At 38.1% G+C, this 26,247-nt stretch overlaps 1 protein-coding gene across 4 annotated transcripts in view; it reads left to right on the plus strand.

The window, feature by feature from the left end:
* large2 (LARGE xylosyl- and glucuronyltransferase 2) overlaps nucleotides 1-26,247 on the plus strand; it is a 76,080-nt gene that overhangs the window by 43,098 nt on the left and 6,735 nt on the right. For 3 of the 4 annotated variants that reach the window (XM_053622707.1, XM_053622705.1, XM_053622709.1), the window contains 5 exons: nucleotides 14,900-15,088; nucleotides 19,416-19,693; nucleotides 20,174-20,256; nucleotides 21,033-21,156; nucleotides 23,645-23,816. In XM_053622707.1, coding sequence (XP_053478682.1) covers nucleotides 14,986-15,088; nucleotides 19,416-19,693; nucleotides 20,174-20,256; nucleotides 21,033-21,156; nucleotides 23,645-23,816 — 760 coding nt within the window. In that variant the 5' untranslated portion in view covers nucleotides 14,900-14,985. Of the gene's footprint in view, nucleotides 1-8,380; nucleotides 9,110-14,899; nucleotides 15,089-19,415; nucleotides 19,694-20,173; nucleotides 20,257-21,032; nucleotides 21,157-23,644; nucleotides 23,817-26,247 lie in introns of those variants that run through there. The other variant, XM_053622708.1, reaches the window with a different exon arrangement.

Raw genomic sequence — 26,247 nt, forward strand, 5'->3', positions numbered from 1 at the left:
TTGTGACCGTTGTAATTCTTCGAATTTGAGTAGCGTTTAAACTTTTGCGTTTTTAATCCTATTTGAATTTTTCAATTTCAAGCCAGTGTCGTCTGCTACAGTAAGGCTAAAAGGCTGAAATATTGAGCTCATATTTAGGAAAACTTTGCTGTGCGTTTGATATTATTTCTGTCTATAATTTCTCTATCAAAACAAGCACATGCGCCACCAACAGGAGGAACGTTCAACTGTAATGGAGCAATGATACTTGATGACATTAAAGACGCTCTTTTCCCTATTCGAGCGGTTAAACGAACATCCTTTCATTAATTCTTATGGATATTTGAGTATTAAAATAAGGCAGAAGGTGCATCACTCTCTGTAGTTCGTTATTGAACAACTGGAAAACTAAAGAAGCAAATGCCAGACACCACTGATCAACTACATTTAGTGTGAGGGAAATATTGTGTAATTTCTTGCTCAGCCACTTATCTAAAAATCAAATGTTTAGTCAGGATACTTTAAAGGTAATTAGAACTATAGATAACTTCTGTAATTAATTCCTCTGTGTATGACTATAATGATGGAATGTATGCCTGCAGTCAGTTCCTCTACTGTGGTGATTAACGAAGATAAAGCAAGTTCCTAGCAGCTTTTGACAAAGTGTGTCGTTTATTTAGCATAATATGCACCTTGCTTCATAGTTGGCGATTAGCCAATTAGCCATTTATTATGGTTAGTAGATAAAAAAGGCAGTCCTTGCAACTTAGAGCTGGCAGGCAATCAGCTTTGCTCAAGGCACTGAAAAATGGTGTGGTTTAGTTGCGAAACTCTGGCGCCATTATGACTCGTTCTGGTTGAACTGTAGACTTTCCTGAGAGTTATGGGCAGTACAGATTGATGCTCCTGTCTGCTATTTAAGGAGAAAGTTGCATCTAATGGTTGTGACTGAAGCAAGTGCTTAATTCTGTAGGAGCCTGATGCTCACAGCACTTTCAAAGTGCCAATTGTTTTAAGGCACTGCGTTAAATCTTTTCTCGATTTTCTCACTCTCTGGCTTCTTTCTGTTTATCAGCCTTTATCTCCAAGCCACGGTGGTGCTTTATGATGTCTGAGACTCTAAGGAACGAAAGAAACCACTTTGTGTGGTTTGTCAAGAAAGCAGAGAAGAAGATTAGCTTGCTTTAAGGCCTCAAAGGGATGTCTCGAGCGCATGGGAAGTAAGGAAGTGTAGAGAAAGGAAGAGATGTATATAGAGAGATACAGAGTGGTTTTGAAGATTAGCCTCCTAATGCACAGTCTATCATACTCGTAGGCAGACTCGCTGACTCCGGGTGACTGAAATTCCAAAATCCCATGGGGTAAAGTCTCTGAAGAGCTACTCTTATTGGCTGTCAGTTTTTCCTCTGTTGGCTTAAAGATGAAAAAGGCATTCTTACAGCACTTTTATAAACAGACTTTGTAGCATGGCTCAGTGAATTAACCATGAACCCAGATCATGGAGCATTGTTGTTGTTTCCAGTGCTAGGTGACCTGTCCCCCGAGTTCCTGTGCTGAATTTGGTTACCCTTCCTGACACCAATTGTATCAAATGGGGATATGTGGGTGGAGCTAGAAATAGTTGAGACCATTGATTGGTCATCCTGATTAATCTCTTTGTGGAGTTGCTTTTCTACAGCAGTTTCTTCCAAAACTACTTTTTATTTTAAAATGTCTAAAAACTAGACCATTAAACCAAACTCCCATCTTGTGTTCACTAGTTGTGTGTGCATGGTGTATACGTTTTTTATTTGGCCAAACAAAGTGACTTTTGAGGACAGAAGAGCTACTTTGGAAGACTCCTCCCAAATGGAACACAAAGGTATTATTATAATATGCTTACGATCATAATACTATGTTAAATATAGCGAGATACTGTATTATTGATTACTGATGCATGACTAGCAGGAAGTAAATCTGATTTATTTTCCCCTAAAGCCTAGTCAGCTTCAAAAACTAACCAGTAAAGCACTATACGATATGCACTACATTTTCTGCATGTGTGTGTGTGTGTGTGTGTGTGTGTGTGTGTGTGTGTGTGTGTTTGTGTGTGTGTTGCTGGGTCAGCAAAGGTGATTATATCTTAATCAGAGAGATCCCGTCTCTGATTATATGCACAGCTGAAAAGCCCCTCGTTTAAAAGGGCATGGCTGCACTAACACTTCTCCAGTGTGTGGCGATTATGCAGTCCCACTTTAATCACATTAACATGCTTTCCAGTATGGTTTGATTGACAGCTGGGGCAGGATTATGTCATGCTTTCACAGGTTTGGTCGCTCTTGAGAAAGGGAGATTTGTGTGTTTGTTATCTTGGTCTCCAACACTAGCCTATGGGATCGACTTCTGGAACATACCATACAAAGTCACGTGCAAAGTACTTTCTTGGCAATATCGTACACACTCGCCAGTCATCTGGGACTTCAAAATGGCTGACTTTAGACTTGAATAGACTTACACATCGGTGTTTTGTATTATTCCTTCAAACAATACAGTGATGGTTTTTTTTTTAATCATTCCTTCATCACAGCTAATTCTGAGGGAGAAAGATGATTGGGGCGCTTTTAAATCTGATCACCATTATAGTATCAGGGTATACATGTTATATAGGAGGTAGCTCCTAAGAAATTGTCCTGGTATCAGAAAAAGTAGTCAAGGTAAAGACAAAAACTTTATTTCCTCCATAATGTTCAGTGCATTCTGTTATCGAGACACTCTCATTCTCATAAAAACTGTAAAGTTGTATACCCATAACCAAATCACATAGAAATAGCTCATTCTTTGACATTTAATTTCACTTTCTAGTCCAGCACATCATTCTTATTTATTTGTTTTTTATTGAAGCAAAAGCGTTACCCAACACCTATCACCCGTGTGAAAAACTAATTGCCCCCTTAAACTTAAAATCTGTTTGTGCCACCTTTAGCACCAATAACTGCAACCAAACACTTCCGATAACTGGAGATCAGTCTTTCACTTACTTCTAGGACTAGGACTTACTCTTATGCTTTGGATGATTGTCTTGCTGCAGAATCCATTTGCTCTTGAGTTTCAACTTAGGGACTATAGACCAGACATTCTCCTTTAGGATTTTCTGGTAGAGAGAATTCATGTCTCCCTCAATTATTACAAGTTGCCCAGGCTCTGAAGCAGCAAAGCATCCCCACACCATCACACTCCCACCACCATGCTTGACTGTAGGTATGATGTTCTTTTTGTGGAATTCGGTGTTTGGTTTACGTCAGATGTATCGGGAACCCTGCCTTCCAAACAGTTCCACTTTCGACTCATTAATCCACAGAACATTGTCCCAAAAGGTTTGTGGATCAGTTAAGATCTGAATTTTGTGAAAGTTCTAACCCGGTATTAGAAATGTTACAGGGAACGAACATAATTAAAAACAAACAAAATCACTCTAAATTGTTAAAGAATGAAAATGTTAACATGAATACCCCAGATGGAAGTTGGAGATTTAATAATAAGTGTTGATAATTTGAATTATTCAATTTTTTAAATGATAAAATTGATCAAATATTCATTGCAGACCCAATTTATGGAAATACACACATGAATATTCTTCCTGTGTTTGTTGAGGTGTGTGTATGTTTTATTGTGACTCTGAGGTCCAAATGTCCTGAACATTTTCTCTATTCTATCATTAAAAAAAACGAATTGTTTGTGTACATTAGAGAATTTGGGTCGAACACATAATGTTCCATGTTTCGAATAATTTTTCAGCCATAGTATCTTTTCTATATTCAGCACAAATTACAACGTATCATTTTGACCTGAACAGGAGGGAGATGGGACCGGTGGAACAAAAGGCTGCATGTTCAGGGCTTAGTAGTTTTATTTATCTCCCATAGCAGATAAGATGAGTGTTGGCTGTAAACGTCGTTGAGGTCTCTGTGCGTCCATATTTCACATCCACAGCCCTTTTTCCCCTTTCTCTCTCTCTCTCTCTCTCTCTCTCTCTCTCTCTCTCTCTCTCTCTCTCTCTTTCTCTCTCTCTGTCTCTCTCTCTCTCTCTGTTGGTTCTGCTTTACTAGAGCTTTTATCCCAGCGGACTATAAGCGTTTTGTTTTGTTGCTGGTTCGACAAAAGATCCTCATTAAAGCTACCCAGCTCGCCTTGTATCCTCCCTCTGCCTTTCTGTCTCTCTCTGTCTCTCCCTTTGTCCATCTCTCTCTCTTTCTCTCGCTTTATGTGTGCTTGGGGCAAGGATAAATGGTCACCTCCCAAAACCTGCACCTTTTGAGATGTTCAGAAATCTCAAAGTGAGCAAGAAAGCAGACTGTACTTTGGTTCAGAGCTGAGTCAGTGTGTATGTCTGTTGATATATCAAGCTACTTAAAGCAGTAATTAATGTGGATGCATGTGGAAACATAAAGAGGCGGCATGTGGTCAGACTGCAAGTGTAAGCATGATCCAGGCGCCGTGTGACCTCGTCGGAGAGAATTTTGATAAAGAGCAGATGAGAGACGGCAGGCAGGTGAGGTTTATGTGCCATGGGGATATAAGAAAGAGTTACCTGCTCCAGCATAAACAGAACAAACTGAGGCCCTGAGAACTTGCACAGCTTTTGTTTTCTATCTTTCTCTGTCAGCCTGGCCACTTTTATTAAACAATATTGCTAACACAAATATAAGGCAGTAACTGTAAAATAACAGAAAGGAAGTAAAATACTACTACTAGTACATTAGAACGGCCTAGCTATAAGATAAGGAATAAAACACAACATTGTATGCTGTTATAGGAAAATAATCATAAAATTGCTATAAAAGCACATCTTTTAGTGTTTTCCTTAATTCCTTCTATCCTTATACCATTATTTCTTGATTAAAGAATGGCGAACTTTTTTTTAAAAATCCATTTATTAGTACAGTTCATGTTGCTGAACAGCAATGAAACAAGTTTATTCCTGTTATATTATATAATATTCCATGTTATAGCAGCTATAAACAATCATTCTCTCACTAGCCTCTCATTTTTCCTCTCTTGTAAAGTTAATTTCAGCTTGTCATGTTACAGAGAAACCGCAAAGCACAAAGCCCTCCGCCTGAAGACTTTCCTAGAGTTTAAAAAAAAAAGCAAAACTCAAAGTGACAGCTTTACTTCTTACTATTACAAATCACTGACACCGGAGACTCCCTCAAAAAATGATAAATAAATGTCTCCTCACAGAAAACCTCATCGTTTCAACAATTACACACATTTTTAATCTGTTTATTAAACAAAAGCCAGAGGCTGTAATCAGAAGCTGCTTATTCAGGTATTATTCAGGAAATCCAGGTCAAAATCCACAATCCATATCGCATAAAGGTCAATTAGATAGACAGTTTCAGAAAATCATCATCGAGAACACAAACTAAGAGTCAAATATAAGGAGTCAAGGCACCTACATAGAATCACACAATATAAAATGCATTCAAAGCAACAATACATGCAAAGTTGTATAGCCTCTTAATGCAAGACAAAGTGAGACTATAATAACAATAAACAGATGATAACAATGATTTAGGGGTGTGGTCAGAGTGGAGCATGAGCAAGGTAAACTAGGGAAACAGGAAGTAAACAATAGATCTTTGTGACCATATTTAAGCTAAGGTTACACTGAAATATTCAGTTCTGTTTGAAAACTTTTCATGACTCATAAGGCTAAACTGTGAATACAACCAGCAAAAAAACAAACAAAAATGGTTTGTTTTATTGTTTGTCAGTTGAAATGCATTAAAGCCTCTAGGAACCCAAATATGTGATTACTTTCTAATTAGTTTAATGTTAGTCTTGTGGTCACACAATAGGAAGTACAATAGCAAGTATGCCTAATTGCCTTTTTATAATGTCTACATGTACTTTATGAGATTTCCTACCCAGTCAATGAAATGTTGGTGGTCCTCATCTTGGGTTAAGCTTGTGTCAGTCTTGTATTTCACCATCTCCAGTCATAAGGCTGATGTTAATTTTCCCACCAGCAAAGGACTAGAGATTTGGATCCAAGTGCAAAGCCAAATCCAAAGAGATCAACAGCTTCAGAGTCCACAAAACGAGAGCACAGGTCAAATCCAGCATGCAGAGAGATGCAGCCATCTGGTAGAGATGGTATACTTCAAAATGGCCAAGTGTGAGATAGCAGTTTTAATAAAAACAGCTAGTCAGGAGTAAAGATTGTGTGTGTGTGTGTGTGTGTGTGTGTGTGTGTGTGTGTTCAGTCAGTGGTGTCCTGGTGGGGTATTTCTTAGGTGTGGGTGTGATACAGTGCATAACATTCACATTCACCCTATGAGTCTTTTCAAGCCTGAGCAACCTAGCAAGAGAAAAGTAACCTAGCAAGTGTAGCCTACTGTGATAATACTATAATCCTCGTTTTACAGATTAGTGATTTTCAGCAGGTTTCAGCAGTTTAATCATTATATTATAATCTTCACTAACATTTTATAATAATACTAATACTAATACTACTAATAATAATAATTAAAGCTACAAGCAGCATTTTTGGGGGCCAAGCACCCAGACTCGGTGAGCCACACATTCATAGACACACTAAAATTGTTGCCTAAGCAATCAGATTGAAACCATTTGGAGTATTCTTTTTTTGACAAAATCCAATATGGCGGAAAATCTAATTAAGCAGATAATGTTCATAGTGAAATTAACAATTAATTAGTCAATTAGTCAGTTAGTGAATTAATCATAGGGTTCGTTGAACTCGTATCAATCCAGGGATGCCAGGCTTTTAAATTTTGGACACACGGTTCACGAGTAATGACTATAAAAATACTTCAAATTAGGCCCAAATTTGACCCAATGGTGACGCCTGAGCATTAGCAGCACTTGGTCCAAATTTGGTCAGAATGCTCCTTAGACCCTCCCCAATCATTGCGCCAAATTTCACAATTTTTCACCAGACGGTTCTGTGGGCTGCTATAGACAATCTTGCCAGAAGAAGAAGAAATATAACAATAATAATAAGAAGAATTAGGTAGAGTAACAATAGGGTGCCTTATAATAATAATAATGAGTCTTTATTGGTCACATATACATATGCACAGTGAAATTCATTTTTCTTCGCATATCACAGCATGTTAGGAGGTTGAGGTTAGAGCGCAGGGTCAGCCATGATACGGTGCCCCTGGAGCAGAGAGGGTTAAGGGTCTCGCCCAAGGGCCCAACAGTGGCAGCTTGGCACCTAAACCACCTCTGCCCACCTCTAATAATAATTTTAGAGCACTTTTCATACATGTGGTAGCTCAAAGTGCTGTACAATCAAGTGTTAAAAATTCAGTTTTATTATATAATGCGCACAAAGATAAAATAAAAAATGAAGTGAAAATTGAAGGACAAAACAATCATAAGGAGATTAAAAAAGTACACAAATACATTGAAAGGAAATATATGTAGAAATACACAGAAGAAGTACTTTGAATTAAATGGCAAGTTGAAAAGTCAAATGCTATTTAGAAGTGTATTGAGATTAACTGCTTCAGGCAAAGGGGTATCGAGGAACAGTTTTAAAGCATAATAACATCTGCATTTTACAGCGGGGATTTCTAGAAGGGACCGAGAGAGAGCATTTAACTCAGCGGATTGAAAGATTAAACAAATAAAGTGCATGTTTCAGCTATAATCAGCCTGAAATGTGTTTTTCCTGGTCATGTCCATGTCTAGAGGTTTAACGAGCACAGCTTGGTGTCATATGACGAAATTGATGTGGCTGTTGGCTGTCGGTGAATAGACACCCTCTGGCTGCATACTGTGGACCTGCTGTACCCATTTGCTATCACAACCTCTGACCTTTAATAGTGATCTGCTGCTGCGAATGGCGAGATGGAGTGCTTGAGGGGAAGAGATGGGCTTGCAGGTTGAAACATGATCATAGCGTGAAAAAAATGAATCGTATTACCATCTTTGAGTAATGAATCATCAGAGCAGATGGTTCCTGGTACCATGTCTGTAATGGGGTGTAATTTTGCAGTGTGTGTTCATAGACTTAAGTAGATTTCCCATTTGGCATCATGACCTTTGAACTTTTTCTACTCTAAGGCAGGTACGAGAAAGATGGAGTTGGAGTGTCTGGAATAGGGATGGATCAATAGTATTTTTCCAGAGTACAAATGCATTTTTTTTTTCACTCCTGAAAGCTAAATGAGTAGCCTACTTAGTATTAAGCAATCAGGGGTGTCATGGACCATTGTATTTATTGGTTTCTGCCATATGCTGCTAACAATGAACTCCTTGACTGACCTGAGCTCATAGAGCAATATCAGAGACCGTGGTCATTAAAAATGAGCTCAAGATGCCATGAATCGCATTCAGTCAGCAGTGTAGACCCTGGCAAGTGGATAGGAAGCGCCCACTTCTCAGTGCTCACAGAACTGAAGTGCTCACTTCACAGCTGTACACTTGCAAAACCCTTTCACAGCACCTGTTAAACTCCATAAGATGTTTTATCAGGTTGCATGTAATTATAGGAAGATGGGGAAGTTCCTCTTCTTCATATTTTTATGAAATAAAAATAGTTTGCAGTCTGCTTTGACTCGAACGCGATCATTAATCATGAAATACATCCAGATAGCTGTCATTTTGTGTCGCCTATTCATCACTTAACAATTGGTGTTAGATGCTGGTATTGGAATACGAATATGGCTAAATGAGCACGCGAAGTACCGGTTTAAGTAGATGTATCGCTATTCTAGAAGAGAAGAGAAAAGAAAACATTACAAGATGTATTCGATGGTATGTGTTTGTTCCTGGACCTCACTCAGCTTATGTGGATGTGCTTTATCAGAGATGATTTAGCGGATCAGTGATGTGTGAGCATCTGTGTGCTCCCAATCATCCTCCCATTAACCTTATTTTCGTACTCTTCTTTCAGTGCAATGATTCATTTTTACTGTGTGATTACCTGCAATTTGTTTTATTCCTTCTTGTTTTTAAGACTGTGTGCCTCACTCTGGTCACGCTTAATTGCTTAGGATTATAATTCATTACTGAATATTTGTCCTTGAAGGTGTGCTTCATAGAGATGAGGTTCTACTGGGTTGTGCTGGTAGATTTTTTTCATGTTGTTGCCTTTCAAGGTCACCAAAGTAATGTAAGTGCAAATTCCTTATTTACTTTGCTTTTACTCTCTTCTTGTGCCTGGCCCTGAAGTCTGAGAATGTTAGCACGTCACTAACGCTTTGTGGGAATGTTTGTGTGTGGACGGACATGTGACTGGAGAGAGGCCTTGAGAAGGCAAAACAGTGAGAATACGCACTTATATATATATATATATATATATATATATATATATATATATATATATATATATATATATATATATGCGTATTCTCACTGTTTTGCCTTCTCAAGGCCTCTCTCCAGTTAGCTATATATATATAGCTAAGTGCTTATTCTCACTGTTTTGCCTTCTCAAGGCAAATATATATATATAAGGCAGGAATAGCACTGGATGGTGGGAGGAAGAAGACAGGAAGAAGACAGCACTACCTCTGTAACCCCCATATTGTAGTACAGAAAGAAGGTGGTGTGACACAGGAATACACAACACTAATAAAACACAACACAGTGCTAATTCATACTTTAAGGCTTCAAAAATCAAATGGAATTCAAAGTTCATTTTCATCCTGCTTCAATTTCTCATACTTCACTTCAATCCCTAATAACATGCCATGTAGTGCATATGTAAACCTTTTCTGATCTGAATGCTCTTTCTTTATTTTGCATATTGTATATTCCTCAGCATTCCAGTGCATTTTCACCAGCTGAAATCACTTTGGAAAAAGTTTGTTAATGAGTGGGAGATGCATAAACAAATGCAGAGCCATGGCCATATCTCGAGAGGGCAATGCTTTATATTAAGGTTCTCTTAATTAACATTACCACAGTGCTGCTGAATGAATTATTCTGAGTTTATGTTTACATACATTATAGATTTCTATAGTGATAGCTATTTCCAAGTCACAGGATTTATATGCATAATGAATCCATCCATCCATCCATTTTTTGTACCGCTTATCCTACACAGGGTCACGGGAAGTCTGGAGCCTATCCCAGGGTTTCATGGCGTGCCATCCCAGCGCAGGGCACATTGGTACACACACTCACACAACTATTCAAACACTATGGATAATTTAGAGATGGCAGTCAGCTTACAATGCATGTCTTTGGAATGGGGGAGGAAGCAAGAGTACCCGGAGGAAACCCCTGAAGCACAGGGAGAAAATGCAAACTCTTCATACACACACACACACACGCACAGGGCAGAGGCGGGAATTGTACTCCCAACCCCAGAAGTGTGATGTAAGCGTGTTAGCCACTAAGCCACCGTGCCCCACTGGATGCTTGGACAATTAAAGCCTAACAATAACAGATGAAAACTTTCTGTAAGGAGATATTTGTTTAACATTTATGATAGGAGATGTGTTGTTAATAAAAAAAAAATTGTAATCACTGAAAATAAAATTGAGAAAAAACGGATAATCCATGATCAACAAAAAAGAAGACATTGTAGCGAGGGACAGATATAATGAGGCATAAATAGACAAACAAATCAAACACATGGACACAGTCACATAACACATCAATGACAGAGACAGGACTACAGCAGAAACAAAAATACATGGCATAACAAACAGAAGCATGAAATGATCCTAAAACAAAACTACACAAGAAAATGTACTTTTTAGGGAAATCCTACTTTTTTCTCTAAAAGTGTATTAGTTGTAAGTCTTTTTGTACCAGTCTAGGTCTAAACAGAAGTTGTACAATGGGACAACATTGTATAAAAACATCAGAGGGGGAAAAATGTCTCAACAGAATTTGGAGGTTTGTAATGTAATCTATAGAAGAGCAAAAATACTAAAGCTCACCGAACAACACTGCGGTTATATAAGGATGTTCTGGGAGCATTATGCTTACTCACTTAGCTTTTTTTTTATTATTATTAAAGCAACCCAAGCATGGAACGGAGGATTTAAGGGGTAAGCGTCTGACTCAAGAGTTGAGCAGTGACAGTCTTGGGATTTGAACTCGTTCGGGTCACAAGTGCAGGACTGTTTTCTCAAGCGTGTATTAACAAACATAAAACCTGCTGCTCAGTCAGCACCTGAAACAGTGTCCATCAGATCCCCATGGACTAAAAACCTAATAATCTTCGGTCTGCTGTATCTCTCTGTCCTCTCCGAGCAGTGTCCTGCTTTTAATAAACTTGTTGTTTTCTGTTATTGGCAGCATCCAATATTATTGCCTGCAGGCGAGTGTCTAATTAAAGTGAAGCATGATTAATTAAGGTGATAAAATCAGGGGATGCATCTGCTGCTCCATTGCTCCATCTCCCTGTCCCTTCTTTGTTAATCTGTCTGTGCTGAAGTGATCGAGAGTCTCCCACTTCGATCTCTTTAATTAAGAGAGATGTAGACAGGACCGGTGTTCATGGAGCCACGTGGCATGATGTATCTACATCTTTAATTGAACTTTACCCTGCTGCTTTGTTCACTATTAACAGTGTTCTGTTTCACTGATCCAGGCCAACCTAAGTTTCATGTTGAAATAAAAAAGTATGTGCCAAAACTTTTACCATCATCAAAAAATACAGATGTTATTTGCAAATAAGAAATACTCCCAAACAGCACAAACCCACCACACGTTTTCGACCAGCGTTTGCAAACTAGCAGCTGATTGGCTCTTATATTTTATGATGCAAAAAAGCTCGTCTGTTCAATTTGATTTTATTTGTATAATGCTTTTAACAATATTGTCAGAAAGCAGCTTTATAGAAATCTGGATATAGAGTCACTGTACCTCCCTAATGAGCAAGCTGGAGGTGATAGCTCCCTGAGACAATATGAGGAGGAATCCTTGAGAAGAACCAGACTCAAAGGGAGCCCATGATCTTCTGATTGACACAGGGTAGTGAGTTGATAAATGATTAAAGTTTACAGGAGATGGGGATGTCTGACTCCTCTGGGGTGAAGAGGTGGTCATTGGTAATGGGCTCCTGCTGTGCGCGTTCCTTGATCTTGCGGAAGTTTTGTTCAAAGAGCCTATGGATGCTTTTTACTACAACTATCCCTGTTGTTTTGTATATGTTGCTGCTGATAGTTCTTGGGTCTTCCTCGTTTTTTATTTTTTAGCTGGAAACCTCCACAGATGCCTTTTCTTTCAGCAGAAAGAAATGTGAAATTATGGCCCTGTGCCATTCATAGGGTTTGTTCGTTTAAAAAAAATCAAGTTGTTGGTGTTGCCGTCCTTATGGAGGTCTGCAAATAGGGTCTCAGGATTTTCTGACAGTCTCTTGTTTTGGGGAAACTTTCTGTGCAGTTTCATTTGAAATATCTTTTGGGTAGTTCAGTGGAATGGCCTCCATACTTTGTGGTTCTGTAGGCCTAAGGTTATGTATGGGTCATTTGGACCTGTGCTTGGGGTTGGGTGTGGAAAATTCCTGCTATTATTTTGGCCAAGATGCTTTCACACCTTCCTTTTCACACCTTGAACATGTAAGTCAGCTGGTCAGGTAGAGCAGAACCCTCGAAGAGCAACTGTTCAGTGTGGATAAAGACGTGGGGGTGGAAAGTAGTAATGTAGATATCAGCAGGAATGACCTGCTTGAGCTGAGTGAATGAAAACCACTAAACTAAAGCACTTCAGTAGTGGATTAATTCACTCACCCAAACACATCCTATAAGAGATTAATCAGATTCTTACACAACATAAACACAATATTACAACCTGCACCTGCATAAAATGATACGAATACACAACTATACGCAGAGGTGGGTAGAGTAGCCAAAAAATGTACTAAAAAGTACAAGTAAAACTACTTCTAAAAATAATTACTGAAGTAACAGTAAAAGTAATAATGTTAATAATTACGTGAGTAAGAGTAATAAAGTATACAATGAGAAAGCTACTCAAGTAGCAAGTGACTAGTTACTTCAGATCTGATTAAAAATGAGCGGAAAATCCTGAATTTCAGACTTTCCACCATTGCACATTGTTGCCATATGGCAACAATCTATCAACTGCCCTCCATAACATTTTTTTAAATTTCAAAATATTTGACAGATTTTTATTACTTGAACTAATTAATCTCTCTGGTATTGGTATCGGCATGTACCAGAAAGCACGTACTCATACTCATATATGGTCTGAAAATAAAATAGTATTAAAGCACCCCTAGTTCAAAGGATGTTCATTATGAGCAAATTGTGAATAGGAGTACTGGGATGAGCAGAAGACATTCTTTCTGATTAAAGCAGCAGCATATGTCATATACTCAACACTAACTTAGATTTTAAAGTCTAAAAACAATGACTCAAACCCAGTGTGCAGTGAGAACATTGGCCAGTCTGTGCACACTAATTCAGCATAAGGATTTGATAGTGAAAACATGCTTTACGGTTGTGCTCACTTTAAATTCTCACTTCATTAAGCTAAATTAAAATAAGGTCAAATGCATGAGAAAAGCAAACTTTTAATTTGTATTGTTGTTAGTACTCTCCTGCCTGTAATGATGTCCACATTGTTAGGAGACAGAAGAGTGTAACGATGAAGCCCTGGCCAATTAGTCGTTAGGACACACAGAAGAGACAGCAGGCTGACAAGAGTTGGCTGAAAAGAGGCACAAAGCTGGTACTTGTGAACATCTGCCAGGGTAATGTGGAGTGTTAGGGTGGGGAAAAAAAGAGAAATAAAGTTTCATATTGGAAAAATCAGTTTATTAGAACTGCACATAAAAAAATGAAATGGGTAATGTTTGTTTTTGTTTTTTTTCACCAGAACATATAAGTATAGCAGTATATTATAGAGAGTTTTGCATCATTTCGGATTCATTTTGGGGATAAAAAACAATATTTTAATCACTCCAAATTTATATCTGCATATTTTCATCCCATTTTTATCATATCTAACAAAACCAGAATATGTTTCCAGAGTATCTGACTTATACTTCCAGGTTGGCCTTGTTTGTGCTGAATGTACATATATTTTCATATATGGATTCATTATTATTTTATATCTAGACTATGGAATTAAATTTATGGCAAACGTCGATCCAAATCTCACTAGCCAATGAGAGTAAATCATTGTTAAGCCCTGGCCACATGCGAGGTTTGGGCCAGAATGGCGAACGTGGCAGCGCATTCATAAACCATTATTAGTGAAAAGGAAGCTTAGAAGACTGTGAACAAAGAACGCTATTTATTTGAAGACCATGTTCAATTTTTGCCACTGAGTTCACTGTTTTCAGAGTGTTTTTCTTCTTTTCTCATTGTATATTTTTGTTTGTTTCTTGAAAAGTTATGTTCAATTCTTTTGGCACAAATTTAATTCCATACTAGACTTTGTGTAACAAAACAAGAAGAAAAAAAAACCCCCAATTAAAATCAAGGCACTTTTTATTTTAGTTAAAAAAAAAAAAAAAATCTTAAAGTATGCTAAGAAAATCAAAAATAAAATTAAAAGCTCCAAAAGCACAAGCGTCCAAAAGTGGAGTATTTTTTCATCATCCATCTTGACACTATTAAAATGATTTAAATCTACATTTATTATGTTAAATGGAACTGACTATATTTTATTTGAATTCTAATATAACAGTGTTAATTTTTGTGGTCTCTTAACGACTCCCACCATATACAATATGGTCCTGGATTTGTTATTATACTGATGTTGACTTATTAGTAAATGTTATAATCTTGTTTCAGAAATATAATTTGAAATATAATTTATTATTAGTAACTGATGAACTATGAAATAACATTTCCCGGTTACGGACTCAGGCTTTTGGACCCTCTGACCGGAATTTTCCTTCCATTATATCATCTTTGAGTCATTTAAGTACTCAACGGTTTTACAGTAAGCTGTGTGTCTCTCCCGTCTCCAGATGAGAGGATGCTGCAGGGAAGCAGCGTGAGGCCGAGTCCCACCTGAAGCCCATCCTCCTCCTGTTCCTCCACCTGCTGCCATCCCATGATGCACTGCCCGTGCCGAGGGAGGGTAAAGCTGCTGCTGGCGTCTCTGAGCTTCATTATCCTGCTCACGTGGCTTTACCTGCTGGCGGGCAACCTGGAGAGTGAGTCTTTTTTTTATTATTATTATTAGTAGTAGTTGTAGTAGTAGTAGTAGTAGTTGTAACAGAACCAGTACAAAATTTATTAAGGTGCTGTTTGAATGTTAATGGGCTAATGATGCATCTGTTGATGAAAAGCAGTGGATTAGAATGAAAGCAGTCATGAATAGCCGCCTCAAAACCTCTTTTTCTCTGTGTGTGGGCGTTGGGTGTTTTAAGGTGAGCGAGTAATTAGACTGATTTTATTTATATAGCACCTTGTGTGCTTGCCTTTAAAATACAACTGAGTGTGCTTTACAATATGTGCCAAAACTTGAAACGGGAATTAAAAGAAAAGAAAAGAAAAGAAAATTAGTTGTCTACAGTGTTGCTTGAAAGTTTGTGAACCCTTTAGAATTTTCTAAAATTCTTATTTTCACGCAAGTCTTAAAAGTAGACAAAGACAACCCAATTAAACAAATGCGACAGAAATATTATACTTGGTTGTTTATTTATTGAGGAAAATGATCCAAGATGACACATCTGTGAGTGGCAAAAGCTTGTGAACCTCCAGGATTCGCAGTTCATTTCAAGGTGAAATTAGAGTCGGGTGTTTCCAATCAATGGGATATGAGTGAGCACCGTGTTTTATCTAAAGAATAGGGCTCTATCAAAGTCTGAACACGTGTTTATGGAAGTGTATCATGGCATGAACAAAGGAGATTTCTGAGGACCTCAGAAAAAGAGTTCTTGATGCTCATGAGGCTGGAAAAGGTTACAAAACCAAGTATAATATTTTTGTCTTATTTGTTTAATTGGGTTCTCCTTGTCTACTTTTAAGTCTTGTGTTAAAATCCGATGATGTTTTAGGTCATATTTATGCAAATATTAAAGACAATTCTAAACTTCTAAGCACAGCTGTAAGTGGTACAGTTCAATGTCAATGAGTAATCTACTGTATTTGGGTTCTGTCACGTGCTGCTTGAGATGTTATGGTGTTTAAACAGGATCTTTAATAGAAAGCGTGAGGGCAGCCGACCTGAGAGTGCAGACTATTTATTTTATTTTATTTTATTTTATTTTATTTATTTGTTACAGTTTATTACATTTTATGTCTTTATTTGTTTGTTTTAGTTTTTTTTTTAAATAAATATAAAAAGTTTTCAAATACAATCCAGAGGTCAGCATGTACAACCTGCAGACTGAGTTGAGCTGAAGAAACAACTTAATCAACCAATCAATGGTCCAGACACAGAGTATCACAGTACAGAGCATTTAAATAATTAATGCTTATTAACTCTCTCTTTCTCTCTGTCTCTCTGACTCGATTTACATTTTTCATTGACTTGCATTTGCAGGTTAATTAAAAAAATGATGTAAATACACACATAATGTGTTGAAACCAGGTTTGACCGCATCAGATCACAGGCAAGTCAAAACACAGTCTTTACAGCATTTTTTGAATCAGTCTGGTATCTAAGAGCAGGATCAGACTAATCCTGCATGCTTTTCAGCAGTTTGCATGCTGAATGGGAGACATAAGATCTGATCACAGTGTGTACAGAATGAAGACTACATGAACATTTGAATACTAGACAAAGTTGCATAAAACCTCCAATATCATTGTATGTGTTCTGATATAAGTCTTTCATATATTCTCCAAATTTTGTTTTATAAAATATTCATGCAATGCTTATGAACGTATTATAAAAGCACTAAATGTTACCCAGTGGTTTAGTGAAAAGAACTGGTGCACATTAGCCCAGTGTCTCTAGTTGAAATGCAGATGAAAACGGCATCGTTTTCACTGGAAAAAGTGAAACATAGCAGTGCTCTAAAGGGAATTCCATCCCATTGGAAGCTCGGTATTAATGGAGGCAGTCAGGAGAGAAAAGTTGAGCTCCATCAAACAAACAAACAATCAATGCAGAAATAAATAAGTTGTCAGCGGCATAATTGTTTGGAAAGTGGATAAATGAGGATTGTTATGCCTGAGTGATGGGAAGAGAGCCTGCCTCGTCTTTTGAGGAAGGGAAAGAGACCAAGCGCTCCTTTAGTGTTCTACTGTTAATCTGAAAATAAGTGCTAAATTCATTAAAGTCATTAGCATAAGGTGCAGTTCAGATTCGGCTGCTTAATGGGCCGGCAATCCAGATGAGCCTTTGTGCTGGTGATGCATTACACTGCTGATGAAAAGCCAGATCTTGTTTATGTAGCTTTTATTAGAATCAAAATGGTGATGAATATTCCCCTCTGAACCTCAGGCTGTCTGCACTTCATCTGCATGTGTGTGTGTGTGTGTGTGTGTGTGTGTGTGTGTGTGTGTGTGTGTGTTATGGTTGTTTTGGATCTCTCCAGTTTCTTACATTTCTGGTAATAAGAGTAATGATGCCTCATGGCGTGTGTGTGTGTGTGCGTGTGTGTGCGTGTGTGTGCATGTGTGTGCGTGTGTGTGTGTGTATGCGTGCGTGCATGTGAGAGAGAAAGAGAGAGAGAGAGAGAGAGAGAGAGAGAGAGAAAGAATGTGGTACTGCCAACATGGCAACGACAATATTTTATAATCGCTCGTGCTTTGGGAAAATATTTTCCATGTAAAACCAGAATGGAACACTGAATGATATTTAATATGATTCAATATTAAAGAGTATTTGAGTTCACAATCTTTCTGACTATCCTACCAGATCACTTAGCATGTGCTGGTGTTAAATATATAATGAAATGTGTAAGGATTAAAACACAATAAGATGCTGTTATAGGAATACAATCATTGTCAGAATGATGTGATTATTTTCCTTTAACAGAAATACACATCCCAAATTGTTGTGTTCCTCTTCCACAACATTAATTGGCAGCAATTATTTTCTCTTTATCCACATCATTTCTTTTTTTACTTTTTATCCATTTATAGTTACATTTAATACATCATCCATGAAACAAGTTAGTTCCTGTTATTATTTATGTTATAGCAGCTATAAACAGTCGTTTTCCTTCACCAGTATGTCTCTTTTTCTCTCTATTGAAGTTAATAAGACAAAAAAAAAAAACACAGCTTGTCATATTAACAATAAACCAGAACTGTTGCAAGACATTTACCCGACTCTTACATCAGATAAACCAACAATATTGGTCAAATATCCTCTCATATGGAAACTCAGTACTTCTGAATCTCTAAATGAAATGGTTATACTGGGAAATAGGATTAAATATAATGTTATATCTGGAGGTGGCACAGTGGCCAAGTGGGTATCATTGTTGTCTCACGGCTCCAGGGTTCCTGGTTAATCCTGAACTCAGGTTATTGTGTGTGAGGAGTTTTGCATGTTCTTCCTGTGGTTGTGTGGCTTCCTCAGGGGTCTCTGGTTTCCTCCCACCATCCAAAAACCTGCTGCTATTTGGATTAGCTAGCTAAATTTGCCCCTAGGATGAATGAGTGTTACCAGGACACACTCCAGATACACTGCGACCCTCACCAGTATAAATCTTCTTTAAAGATCAAAGAATGAATGAATGAATGAGTTATATTTGGAGTGTTTCCTTTTAGTACCAATTCCTTTTATGTACTGGACATCAACAGAAATTTTTTGAGACATTTTAAAGAAGAGAAATTTGTCAAACGCAAAATGATGTTATTTTTTGGGAGAAAGACCATGCTTGAAGCTCCACCTTCCGCCTAGTTATCTTCCTATAAATTCCCATCTCTTGCTTTCTCATTTCCTCACCTACTACCTCCCCGTCTGATCCATATTATTCAACACCTCCTAACCAAGAGCCTTTCGAGGGAGGCCTGGCTATCTTGCGCTAAGCAGACACCATTCATAACTCCATATGTTCTCAGTGTTCTTCATGTCATTTAGTTACGGGTGTGGTCTGCACTCACAAACATTGTTTATTGCCATTTCCATTGTGTGAAATAGGGTTACAGCAAGACATGTGATTTATCCTAATCACTTGAAGTCAATCAGGATTTTGAGTAGAACCATGCCTGAAGCTCTTCCTCCTACTAATCAACGACTCCTACTCAAGAGTCTTTATTGGGTGGTCTGTCTATCTAGCCTGGAGTAGAACCCCAGGAACCGCACTCACTTTGACAGTTTTATAATCATTCTTCATGTCCTTTAGTTAAGGGAATGGTCTGCATTAGAGGTCATGTTGGTTTCACAATGCTGTGCTGTCTGTCAGAACCACTAGTTATGGGATTAAGCTAGCTACTGAATAGGATTCAATGCAATGGTATAATCAATGGTCCACAAGCAATAGCCTAATCAAACATTATTAAATACGGCTGATTTTGGTCTCTCCCTAATGCTGTTATGAAATTCCTGAAATCTGAAATCTGGTCATGTGATGGCAGATGGCCGCTCATTGCTCCTTGCTCCCTGTCTTCTGGAGTCCACGGAGGCGCGCTTCGTCGAGCGGGAGGTGCTCGCGTCCCGGGTTCGACAGGTGGAGGAAGAGAACCGACAGATCCGCCTCCGGCTCAGTCAATCCCAGGGCCAGACTGAAGGTAACTATGGCAACCAGCAGTGGGTGGCATCAGCAGATACGGGCGCAGAGGATGTGGAGAACACGGCGGAGGAACGGGCCAATCACAGCGAGTGTGTCCGCTCACCTACTGCAGAGAAGTGTGAGGTAAGAGGATTGGCCCAACTGGTTTAGCCCTGCTAGAGTTGAAATCAGTGGGACACTGTAGCATCATGGGGGATGTTGGCTCTTTATATAGAGAGGCATAATGGGAGATGAAAATTGTCAGTGAAGCTTGATGGGAGATATACTTTAGGTTTCAAAATGTGCATGAAGAAGCATAATTATCACTGGAACACTAAGACATCATGGCATATGTCTTAGTGTTCCAATGATGGCTTAACTATAGGAAAAAGAAGGCTTAACTATTCAACTGTAGGCATTATTAGGCGATAACATTTATTATTCTGATTAAGGATTTTTATTATCCAAATATGAATATTATATGATGCTAAGTAAGAGATTTTAGAATATCTCAAACAGGCTTATCTCTGTTATGAAAATGATGTCACTAGTTTCCCATCTTTCTTGTCTTTTGTCTGTACTTCGTATTTAATTTGTTAATGCTCTCTGCCTGTGTGCATACAGCTGATTCACGTGGCATGTGTGTGTGCCGGTCACAACGCCAGCCGAGATGTAGTCACCCTGGTCAAGTCCATTTTATTCCACAGGTAAGCACAGAACACGCAGTTCAATTAATTTTTCAATTTCATCTTCCCTTTATGACAGTATATGATGTTATAATATGGAGAGAAAAAAACTATCTAGGTCAAGCCAGGCTCACTCCGATTGGAAAGATAAGGAAATATTAGTATATGTACACACTATGGCCAGATTTTGTGGACATCTGACCATCATAGGTCTTTATGTGGCGCTTCCCCAAACTGTTGCCACAAAGTTGGAAGCACACAATTGTATAGGATGTCTTTGTATGCTGTAGAATTACAGTTTCCCTTCACTGGAACTAAGAGCCCAAACCTGTTCTAGCACGACAATGCCCTTGTGCACAAAGCGAGCTTCATGAAGACATGGTTTGCCAAGTTTTGAGTGGAAGAACTCTAGTGTTCTGCACAGAGCCTTGACTTCAACCCCAGTGAAAACATTTGGGATGAACTGAAATGCTATCAGTGCCTGACTTCACTAATGCTCTTGTGGTTGAAAAGGCAATTCCCCTCAGATATGTTCCAAAATCTTGTGGAAAGCCTTCCCAGAGGGGTTGAGTGGCGGTTATTATAACAACAAAGAAGGACTAAATCTGGAATAGGGTTTTCAAAAAGCACGTATAGGTGTAAAGGTCAGGTATCCACAAACCTTTGGCCATATAGTGTATATACGGTACAGTATACAGTCATATTCTAATTGCTTAAAAGATCCTCTGACACTGATTCTTATGCTGGTACCAACTGTATATACTTCATTTTTATCACATTTATGACTCTCATTCCAGGAGAAATCCTTTGCATTTTCACTTCATAACTGACACAGTGGCCAATCAGATCCTCAGCACATTGTTCCAGTCGTGGATGGTACCGTCAGTGCAAGTCAGCTTCTATGACGCTGATGAACTGAAGGTAAAACCTCCAATAGTCTCATCATGTCCTCTGTTCAAAACTTCACTATTTGATCTCAAAACCAAAAAGCAGGCCTCAGGAGAACAGTTAGTCCATAATCCATTCAGTATTCTTTGCTACCTACCAGTGGATTGACCTATGGTATCTCTTTACATTACATAGCAATACAATAATAAAATATATTTTCAATTGTATAATATATCATGCATTCATTTCATCTATATTCATAATTCCTGTGAGAGGGCATTGTGCTGTTACAAAGGTCACTGAAGCTGTGGCTTTAATTCACTATATTAAATATACATATGATTAAATCTGTTCTTATATTTTTCAAACTAACACATTTTTCTCATTAAAACCTTTGATGCAAATAGGACTTTTAATAATTGAAATGTGTTTTCAGAGCAGAACGCATCTTGTGCGGTTTAGTTAAAAGGCGGGGGGGATCAATAACCAAAACTAGTTGATGTTACACTAACATTATAACGTTATAACTTTACAGTGTACATACAGTAAGCCAGTAAGGCCATGCAGCATCTGTCATATTATGTGTGACTTCTTAACATGCAGTTCAAAATTAGCCTGTATACCTGGAAATGTGATTGTTTTAATGACAAAAAATGGCACCATTCTTCCCCTCTGTTCAGCAACTAGCAATGGATGCCCCATTAACCCAAGGCATCTTATTAGATTTTATAGCAATGCAATTAGTGTTTATTTTAAAATATCCAATATATCTTCAGTTAGTGGCAATATAAGTAATGATGGATATCGAGGCCCAAAAGCCCCTCCCATGCTTGAACTTGCTCCTGATGGCAGGTGGGAGCATTAGTAATAGATGGACGAAGAGTGATATTTTTATTTCCTATTCATAGAGACCAGTCATTTTTTTTTTTTTTACATGTATTTTACCTTAGGTCAAGATGAAATCTAATGGGTTCCTTGGGAACCGATTGCTCTGGCATATCACCCTTCATAATTACATTGTCCCAGCTCATCTGAAACTTAGCATTGCCACCTCAGAGCATGGGTTTCTTACAGGTTCTGCCTGGATTAGCTACACTAAATTGCTCTTTGGTCTGAATGAGTGTATAAATGTGTGTGTGTTGAGTTGTGATGGACTGGCGTCACATCTGGGGTGAATTATCCCTCTTTGTGCCCGGTGTCACCAGGATAGGTTCTGAATCCAGACCAGGAAAATGCAGTTACTGAAAGTGAGTGAGTTAGTTATCACATATGTGAGCTTTGTAGATGTTACATCTAGATGTTGCTGTAAACAGGGGACATCCCGCGGACATCGAACATACGTTTAAGTGCGGTTTATAACGTTCACTGGCGGACGTTCCGAGGACGTCAGAGTCATAACGTAAAGCATGACATTACTGAATGTGTTAATTTCAGCGAAAGTCCCCTAAGCTTCCTGAATGACCCTACACAAGGACATTCGGGGGACGTTCATAGAGGCCATTTAGGGGACGTCCTGGGGACCTTTTTTTGTCAGCTTGGTAGGTATTTAGTATTTTGGCTAGATGGAGCACTGAGAGGGTGCTGCTGAAGGTGGGGCTGTTGCTGAAGTATACTTGAAGTTTGTTACAACACAAGTATCATGCATTGTTTATCAAGTCAGGAGGCACAAAGCTAGTAACGCTTGCTGCTTTTGTAAGTGGAAGCCATCAGGTTGTGCACACTGCAGCATCCTGACGCTAGCGCTCTCTCTGGGAGGCCTTCTGTTCTCAGCATGGAAACTCTGCAGAGACTACAGAGTGAAGGATTTTTCATTTTTTGTTCACATATTTAAAGTGATTATGTGGCTCTTTTTTTAACGAAAAAACCATGTGCTACTGCAGTGACTTTTGAATAATTCACTATGCATTTGTAAGTTGTTTTGTTGGGTCGCACGGCATGGTGGCATCTGTGTGCTGACATTCAAAGAGCATTTTATTTTCACATAGTGCACAGTTTAACAATTGCAAATGCATATTCATCAAATCTCTACACATATTCATCACATACACATTCTCCAAGGGTGTGTGTCTGTTTGTGTTTTCATTCTCTCTCTCTCTCTCTCTCTCTCTCTGTCTCTCTCTCTCTCTCTCTCTCTCACTCTGTGCTTTTACCTCTGATTGTGCTGTTGTTTGGCTCCAAGCCTTTGTAATCATTACATGCATCTAAAAACACAGGAACTCTGCACTCTCGAGTGGATGCCATCTCTGCAATTCAGTCTTTTATCTCTTGTCCACCAGATCATTTTGCCGAGCTTCTCATCAATAAATATGTATGCAGTGAGATGAAAGAGACATTACAGACAACACTCTTGTGTGAGGTCCCTTCTATGAGTAGTGATGCTATTACAAGAGTACAAACCCAAAGGAAAGAGACCAAACAGTTCCGAGGTTATACTGGTGACACCCTAAATGCTACCATCTTTCTCTTTCCCTCTCTCTCTCTCTCTCTCTCTCTCTCTCTCTCTCTCTCTCTCATTATTTAGCCGGAGGTTTCATGGATACCCAACAAACACTATTCAGGAATTTATGGCCTGATGAAACTCACGCTCACCAAAGCCCTGCCCTCAGACCTCTCAAAAGTCATTGTGCTCGATACGGACATCACTTTTGCCACTGATATTGCTGAGCTATGGGCCATCTTCAAAAAGTTCACAGGTAATTACTATAATTACTCTAATGACATTTAGCATCTTGAACAGGTTGCCAAACATCCAGGACCAAAGACTAAAAACCACAGTGCACATATAGTGATATAGCTGTTAAGATTTTGCTGATACCGGCCTCAGAATGAAATGAATGCTGATATAAGCAGAGTATATATACAGAAAAGGATGAAGAATTAGATCATCGCTTGACTTAACTAGGAACAGAAAGTGTATTGTGTCAGAACAGGGACAGGGACTTCTTTGTACTCAGATAAGAAGATGTACAGGCTATCATAAAGAGAGAGAGGGAACAGAGAGAACAGGCAGAGGGCATGCCTAAGTGATGTGGAACTTATCAATAGCTTATATTAGAGGTATTAGAGGTGATTAAATGAAATCATTTTTATACCTGAAATTTTCTCCCAGTTCTAAACGCTGTTTTTAAAGAATTAAAAGCACATTTATAGTCTAATTCAAATTTCAGTTCAAATTAACATTATTTATACTTTTTTTTTTTTAAGTTGTGGAGTCTAGATTAGGAAAAGAACAACTTCATACTGTTCACAGTAGTTGGTTAGGATCTCAGCTATCACCATGTCATTCAAAATGAATACGATCTTGGACCCACTGCCAGTATATTACGTACCTCTGGGGAACTTAAGAGCCACAACATTGTTATTGTTAAACTGTTAAATGCCATATTTTCCAGCATTTTCCATTGCTAGTTCTCTTTTATTCTGTTCTTCCACTCAAGTCTATTTCAGTTTCACGATACGATGATACTAATAGCACGTTCTTCTTGCCAATCATAGTTTATAAACCTGGCAACACTTTGCATGTTCTAAAGATTTTCGAATACTTAAAATGTGTCAGTGCTGGAACATTTAGCAGTGGTGAAAAGACAGTAGCTGAAAACATCGATTGAGCCCTTTCATGCATGAATTATGAAATCCTGATCAAGGATTTTTTTTTCCTCTCTGTGTGTTTTTACTCTTCCTTAGGCATAAAAAAAATCATTTGAACTTCATTTTACTTTTACATACCTTTTTTCAAAGAGTTACTGAAGTGTCCACTCCAGTGGACTGCATGCGTTCAAATGAAGAATTAGTGTCCACTCTAGTGGCTGTTATGCAGTTATTCTATTGAAATCCTTAGATAGAAAATGGCTTTTGTATAGCTGTCCACTGTAGTGAACTCTAGGCATGAAAGGGTTAAAGAGAGCTATTGATAAAACAAAATACATTTGATCTAAAGATTGTTGCGTAAGAGATCTAGGGCTCCGTTTTTGTGCACATATGTCTAGTTTGGATAGACCTAAGCCAGTTGCTTCCTGTTTTGTGCCGTTGCTATTTTTGTGTTCAGAAATAAATGTGTCTGTGTTGATGTGACGTGACATTCGGTATTTTCAAGCCCACTTTGGTCAAAAATTGTGTTATTGCCTATTGAGACCCTATTTTCCTGACTTTAAGCAAAGCCTGTTCCATTTCTTCCTCCCTGGCTTTGTGGATTTTCACTATTTTGGCGTAAATACGCTACTTCATCCAGCAACTGACTGATTTTGTCTGTAACAAAAAATAACTCAAATAACTCAAAAAATAACTTGTGGCTACTAACTGTGAATCAGACAGATTATGTCATCAAAGACCAAACATCATATACAAACAATAGCAAGTTTAACAAAACCAATGAAATATGAAAACTGCAACATTTATAGTCATGCTATGACCTAGACCTACATGATCATTATTTCTAACACCAAAATATCAATCTATAAGTAAAGTCTAACCATATGTCATTACTGTCCTAGCCCAATGACAGATCTGTTTGACATGATGTAGATCAATATGTTGTTGGTATAAATAAACCAATGAAGTACAAAGCTGTTACTTTGAATCAGATTTCTGTCTAACATAAGCTCATATTTAGATTTTTTTTTTCTGTATGATTTCAGCTTGCACAATTCCACAACTGGGGTGCTATTTATCCCTTGTATAAATTCAACTTGTTTATTTATTTATTTGTGTCATTTGAATTTGAATTGTATAATTTTCAACTTTGAATCTAGAAAACATGCATTTAACCGAATGCTTAAAAGGCTTGAGAGTTTTTTTTTTTTGTTAAGTATAGAATTAGCAAATACGTTCCGTCACTGAAAATAAAAAGTGTATTTAAAAAAAAAAAAACACCATTAGAGAGCATACATTTCTTCTTCTCGTGATCTGCAGGAAACTTCCTGTTGATCACATGACATATGGGTGAATATATTACGGTAACATGATTGTGTGAATGTACATTTTTCAAAGCCTATAATGGATGGCTCATGGAAAAGGATGTTTCAAACATGAGCTGTTAAATGGATTTACACATGAATGCAAATATAAGATTTTTTGAATACTTTAATGATTATATTTGAAGGTAAAATGAGAAAAGACTGACACAGG

The sequence above is a fragment of the Ictalurus furcatus genome, chromosome 4 (assembly GCF_023375685.1).
Source record: "Ictalurus furcatus strain D&B chromosome 4, Billie_1.0, whole genome shotgun sequence".
NCBI classification, from domain to species: Eukaryota; Metazoa; Chordata; class Actinopteri; order Siluriformes; family Ictaluridae; genus Ictalurus; species Ictalurus furcatus.